Source organism: Calonectris borealis, chromosome 2, assembly GCF_964195595.1.
Source record: "Calonectris borealis chromosome 2, bCalBor7.hap1.2, whole genome shotgun sequence".
NCBI lineage: Eukaryota > Metazoa > Chordata > Aves > Procellariiformes > Procellariidae > Calonectris > Calonectris borealis.
Window position 1 is genome coordinate 93,524,546 of NC_134313.1, and position 6,948 is coordinate 93,531,493.

Consider the following 6,948-nt stretch of genomic DNA (forward strand, 5'->3'; position numbering starts at 1 on the left):
ATGGGCTCCATCGGTGCAGCAAGCACGGAATTTTGTTTTGATGTATTCAAGGAGCTGAAAGTCCAGCATGTCAACGAGAACATCTTCTACTCCCCCCTGAGCATCATTTCAGCTCTGTCCATGGTCTACCTAGGTGCAAGAGAAAACACCAGGGCTCAGATAGATAAGGTGAGGCTACAGTTAAGGATTTAAACCCTCCTGCTGCTCAATAGGGCCATAGCACTTAATTATATGATAATGTCCCTTGCATAGCTCAGAAGCTAAAAAATCTGGATCCAGAGTTACCAAAAGCTGCGGCCACCTCAAACTCCTAGTGTTAAACAAATGCATCAGACAACTGGATTTAAATTTTAATTTTATCATTGTTAGCAGTAGAATTCTCAAAGAGAACAACACATTCCAGTGGTCCTTTGTTTAGAGTAAGAAAAGTAGATAAAATCTCCAGGGAAAGAGCCAAAACATATCTCCAGACCACAAAATGTTTCACATGATTTCCCTACAGTTCTCACGTCCTTTATAGAGAGTGGCTGGCTTGCTACCTAGAAGAAAGTTAGTATTATTAACAGCACACACGGGAGCTGACTTCTAGATGTTCAATAGAAAAACAGATCATCTAAGCAGGCAACAGTAGGCACAACTATTCACAGATGGTACAGATGGATCGCACCTTTTGAGTCATCCAGGTTCTCAGTTAGCCAATAGGTTTACTTCAAGCATCATGTGTTAATCTCAATTGCATAATCTTTTTTGTCATACCTGTTATTTCAACTACTGTTATTTTCAATTACAGGTTGTTCACTTTGATAAAATTACAGGATTTGGAGAGACTATTGAATCTCAGGTACAGAAATAATTTCATCTCCTTCTCTATGTCGCTTTCTCCTGGGAGCAAAATCTAGCAGTCTCTTAGCAGCTCCAACCCCTCTCCGATGAGCAGCTAGTGCTCTGCATCCAGCAGTTGGGGGAGTGCTTCGTTCATAAGAATAGAGAAAGAAGGGAGGTAACAGAGGATTCAGATCAAGCATAAGATGAAACCCAGCACCATAATATTGGGCAAATAGGGAAAACTCTAGATATTTGTATGCTTAGGCAAAGTAACTGGATGTTACTTGTTAAATGGGACTGGTTGGGAATGGAGGAAAGCCTACCCGATCTGCTGGAGCTAGATTACTGCAGCGGGTAATTAAGAGTCCCCCTGAGAGAGGGATGAAGAAATTACAGTAGAAAAACAGCACAGAATTGTATATATTAAAAAATTACTACATCAGTGTAGTTATAGCGACAAGACATACAGGATGAACAATAGTTTTGTAAGCAGAAGTGTCTGAACTACTCTACTCTTCTCATATGGTATGAAAAACCTACTAAGTACTAAAACTAGAATAACATCATCTATCTTTTTATTTGTATTCACGCCAACGATTCAGTGCGGCACATCTGTAAGCGTCCACACTTCACTTAAAGACATGTTCACCCAAATCACCAAACCAAGTGACAATTATTCACTCAGCTTTGCCAGTAGACTTTATGCTGAAGAGACATACCCAATCCTACCGGTAAGTTGCTCTAAGATCTGATCTGAGTGTATTTCCATGTCAAAGCTGTACTGTTCTGTAATGCAAAAGCACTGTCAGAAGTCTAGGTTCTGCTAAAGAAATTTTCTTTCATATGGAAGACAGGATTCACAACTTCTCTCCGTCACAGCCCTAACCCTCTACAGTCTTGAGAAAAAATGTGCCTAGACAAAAAGATGTTTGTGCAAAGTACAATCATGATCCAATCATGTCAAGATATAATTAATGAAGGTAACTTTTGTTGGAAAGAGTTAACTCCAACTGTTTTCTCAACTTGTAAAACAAACCTGAAAAATAACTTCAGGTTCTCAAAAATATTCCAAGTTTTCCCATTGAAAGGAATATTTAATTTGAAATTAAAGGAAAATACCATTGCAAAATAAAAAGTTAAAAGGTGGGCAAAATGAAAAAAAACCATACTTCAACTGAAATGAATGCCATTTTTGGATCAAACTCAGTTCTGGAAAATATTTTTAAAAATGTGAGCATATACTCTTGCTTGAAGCAATGAACGTCGAATCTTAAGATGCTTATGAACTAGAATCATGGCTTACTGATTAGCCTTAATAAGCAGATTTTTCATATCTGTCAATTTCAGTCTTGCATTTCACATTTGCAAAATGCTTTGACATTCTTATCTGAAAAGTGCATACTCTTCCTTTGCAGGAATACTTACAATGTGTGAAGGAACTGTATAAAGGAGGCTTGGAAAGTATCAGCTTTCAAACAGCAGCAGATCAAGCCAGAGAGCTCATCAATTCCTGGGTTGAAAGTCAGACAAATGGTAAGAGCAAGCCAAATATCAGCATAGGTATTTTCCCTTCTGCCACCATGTTTGAACAGCATATGAGAACACTTAAGTCAGGAGACAAAAAAACCAAAACCTCTCCCTCTGTTCCTTCTCCTGGATAATAGATCAGATATGGAACTATCATTTAACAATTTTTTTTTCCTCAGACACATCCCTTTTAGAGGACTCTCTATATCTGTGGGGGCTTTGCGGGTATGTAATACTTTCAGTCCTGATGAAAGTGACAGCACTAGACTATGCTTTGTACACCTTGACAAGTGGTTTGACACTAATGTTGAGAATCTGGATATGCTTTGATCAGTGCGCTTTGCTCCCAAGTTTCCCAGAGTTGTTGTGTGTCTGTTGAGTAAGGTATGCAGTCATAAGGTACTTGAGAAATCTTAACAGGTAAAGGGCAATGGAAAACCACAGAGTTAAGGAATGGTAGGGAGGTGTATGAAATGCATAGAAAGAGGTATACCACAATTGGGATTTTTACCCTCTGCATCTCCATGTGGTTCCTCCATTCTTCCAGTCTTTTCCTGGTCCCCTCAAAACATTCCTTTTCCTCATGCTTGAAACATATGGCCTGATAAAAGATGCTGAATTTTAACTGAAATGAAAATGTTCACAATCACACAACATCTGGTGTGGTGTCATACTTTGAAGGAGAAAACCAGGCCATGATTAAGCTATTGGTGGGAAAGGACTAAAGGAGGAGCTGCTATGTGCATGAGGACTGCAGAGTAAACAAGAACAAAGTATAAAAAGAAAGCAGAGTAAAATTCTGGTTTCCTTTCCTGCTACCTTCTTTATATAGACATCTCCTTTCAACTTTGGTTTGAAGCAAGAAGTATTTATGTTTACTGTTTGGGTTGGAGACCATCCTGGGAAAAAATGTTCCAATGGTTCTTCCCATTGTAGCAAAATATACAGGTTTACTCATTTTTGTAACAAGTAGATGTCTGGGTCTTATAACTCTCATAATTCTTTACAGAGAGGGAAACAATAGCTATTGCCAACAGCAGTGAGCAAATCAACCTTGGAAGTACAAGATTACAGCTGCAAAACCAAAACAATGTCCCTGCCCTACACCCTCCTCCCCACAAATTCTATACCCTTCATTTAACACTGTGATTGCCAAGTAAGATGTGTTATACACAGATGTGTTATATACGTGTGTTCTCTGTTCCTATGCATTTTTAAAGGAATGATCAAAAATATCCTTCAACCGGGCTCTGTGGATCCCCAGACTGAAATGGTCCTTGTTAATGCCATTTACTTCAAAGGAATGTGGGAGAAAGCTTTTAAGGATGAAGACACCCAGGCAGTGCCTTTCAGAATGACTGAGGTACATGGACATACATCACCTTAAAGGTGTCTTCTAGAATTTATGAAGAGTAGACATTTGTTATACAACCTTCCTGAACAAGAGCAATCAGTAGTTTTAACCATAAGTAGACATTTCTACACTCTAAGAATAATCTTTGTGAAAACTATATTATCTTATCTGGTTTTGCAGCAAGAAAGCAAACCTGTGCAGATGATGTATCAGATTGGTTCATTTAAAGTGGCAGTGATGGCTTCTGAGAAAATGAAGATCCTGGAGCTTCCGTACGCCAGCGGGGAGCTGAGCATGTTGGTGCTGTTGCCTGATGATGTCTCTGGCCTGGAGCAGGTATGGCCCTGGCAGCTGGGTTTCAGAAAACCATAAACACAATGAAATTTAGGTGCTGCAAAGCCCTTCACAATAAAGTTATCCTAAAACACTTCACCAGCACAGATTTGAACACTGGCAACATGGGATTGTTGCGTAGAAGCATGCAGCTGTCTCAGTGGTCCTGCAATAGTTTGTGCTGAGCATGGATTGGTTAAGGAACTGCTTTAGTGGGTTAAATATTGGTCACTGCAAAACAGATTCTTCTCAGCTAAGCAGCTGTTACTCCAGCAGCTTGAACTCCAAAGGTTTTATATCTCCATTCCTGCACACTGAGGAGCTTCCCAGGAAGTTCATGTTACTTTTATTAGTTGTAATTATTGATTGGTTTGGCAGCACTCAACATGCTTCCTTCATACCTTCAAAAATTAAACTATCTAAAACTTGGAATGGTTAAAGCAATTTCAAAAAATAAAATGTACATGACATACTATTGTTGATATGAACAGAATACAGGCATGGGATATTGTCATTAGCAGGACTGTAGTTAGTCTGAATAGGAAAAGTTATGTAATAAATGAGAGTTCATTGAAATGTTTATACACTAACTCAAAGAATCTACATTATAAAAATGAAGAGGCGTTTGAACACAGCTAAATTTCCTCAGTAATAACTGATAGTTCAGGTATTAGTAATTGGTTACCATTAGCACCTGGTTACTTGGAGGTCTTAAATGTAGATAGAGCTTACAATTCAAAAGCACAGAATGATTTTTGGAGTATATTTCCCAAGCAAAGAAGATAAATAGGGAAGAGCTTTAGGTGAAATTTGATAAGTAGCCATCTCATTAAGAAAATTAATTGGTAGTGAGCCTATTAAAGAAATAGAAAGCAGGACAGAGCAGAGAGTTTGCTTTCCTCTCCTAGATACATTAATCTGTATATACCTAGAAAAAACGCCAAGCCAAAGGGAGTCGGTTCAAAAGAGAAAAAACCCACCACTGGTACTGCATTACCACAAAGGAAGTTGTGCTCTCATCCCAGAGATCTCATTTGCTTGTCTCCTTGCAGCTTGAGACTGCAATCACCTTTGAAAAACTCATGGAGTGGACCAGCTCTAATATGATGGAAGAGAGGAAAATGAAAGTGTATCTCCCCCGCATGAAGATGGAGGAAAAATATAATCTCACATCTGTCTTAATGGCCTTGGGTATGACTGACCTGTTCAGCTCATCAGCCAATCTCTCTGGCATCTCTTCAGTAGAGAGCCTGAAGATGTCTGAAGCCGTCCATGAAGCATTTGTGGAAATTTATGAAGCAGGCAGTGAGGTGGTAGGCTCAACAGGAGCTGGGATGGAGGTTACAGGTGTCTCTGAGGAGTTTAGGGCTGACCACCCTTTCCTCTTCTTGATCAAGCACAACCCAACCAACAGCATCCTCTTCTTTGGCAGATGCTTTTCCCCTTAAAGAGAAGAAAGCTGAAGGAATTTCTGTCCCTCACAGCAAGACCCAAAGCACTGCAGTATCAAGGGTAAAAAGAAATGCATACTCTCTCTTTCGTCCATATTTTCTAAAACCGGAAGGCTTTATTTAAAAAAAAAAAAAGTCAGAGAAATTATGCCATGAAAACAGAGGCCCTTTGCCTTTCCTTTCTGCAGTGTAATGTTATTTACTGATGGATGAAGAGTTAAGGGCATGAAAATAGGACCCAAAGAAAGCATGAGCATGAACAGAGATGTTCCTGGTGCAAGTTAACAATAATAGTTCCAAATCATCACACTGAAAAAACACACCCCATTTATCAGCAGAAGTTTTATGGAAAAAAATGCAGCCTTCTAATTAAGCCAGGTTTCTCCAAGGCCAACCTTCGTGGTGACTCCTCTGGAATTAGTCACTTGAAAGCTCCCAGATTAAACTCCAAACTGTAACCAACCATTCCTACTCTGACAAGGCAATTGCTTTTTCTTTGTGCCCCTGATACTGCGAGGCTCTTCCTCACTTTCTAAAGATGCATTATAGAAATCTTATAATTCATATTTCTCCTTAAGCCTTTTTGGCTCAATCATCATGACCAAACATGGCATGTTACTATTCAAATTGTTTTCCATGTATCCATATGTAAGGGGTCTTGCAGATGTACTCTTTTGCTCCTTTAATCATAATAAAAACATGTTTAAGCAGATGCATTTCATTTGGAGTATTTCAAGTGCACCTGGGACAGGATAATACTGGTTATACATACAAATTGGAGGATGAGAAGCGGGAGTGCAGCCCTGCAGAAAGAGATCTGGGGGTCTGGTTGATGGCAAGTTGAATATGAATCAACAGCATGCCCTGGCAGCCAAAAGGGCCAACCGTGTCCTGGGGTGCTGATCTCTTCTCTCTGGTGACCAGTGACAGGACACAAGGAAATGGAATGAAGCTGCATTAGGGGAAGTTCGGATCGGACATTAGGAAAAGGTTCCTCACTGAGAGGGTGGTCGGTCACTGGAACAGGCTCCCCAGGGAAGTGGTCACGGCACCAAGTCTGTCAGAGTTCAAGGAGCGTCTGGACGATGCTCTTAGTCACATGGCTTAGTTTTAGGTAGTCCTGCGAGGAGCAGGGAGTGGGACTCAATGATCCTTATGGGTCTCTTCCAACTTGAGATATTCTATGATTCTATGATATTTTTATCGGAGTTGGTTCATTGCTTACAGAGAGATGAGGAATGATAGCCTCATGGGCTAAGATACAATATTGAGACCAATCTTCTGCCAGGAAGAGACCAGCATGACCCATAATCCCTCCTGCATGCAACTCGAACTAGTCAGATATAACACTTTTAGCACAAACCATGATTCATGCAGTCTCTCTGAAACAGGAGTTGATAAGCAGTTTGGAAGGCAGCTGGATATGTACAGAATTTACATCCCACTGAGACACAACAC

At 40.0% G+C, this 6,948-nt stretch overlaps 1 protein-coding gene across 1 annotated transcript; it reads left to right on the forward strand.

The window, feature by feature from the left end:
• Window positions 1-5,870, forward strand: LOC142079053 (ovalbumin). The gene is made up of 7 exons (XM_075142562.1): window positions 1-168; window positions 791-841; window positions 1,428-1,556; window positions 2,241-2,358; window positions 3,573-3,715; window positions 3,887-4,042; window positions 5,092-5,870. The coding sequence occupies exons 1-7, from the start codon at window positions 1-3 to the stop codon at window positions 5,485-5,487; spliced, it is 1,161 nt and encodes a 386-aa protein (XP_074998663.1). The 3' UTR covers window positions 5,488-5,870.
• Window positions 5,871-6,948: the final 1,078 nt, after the last annotated feature.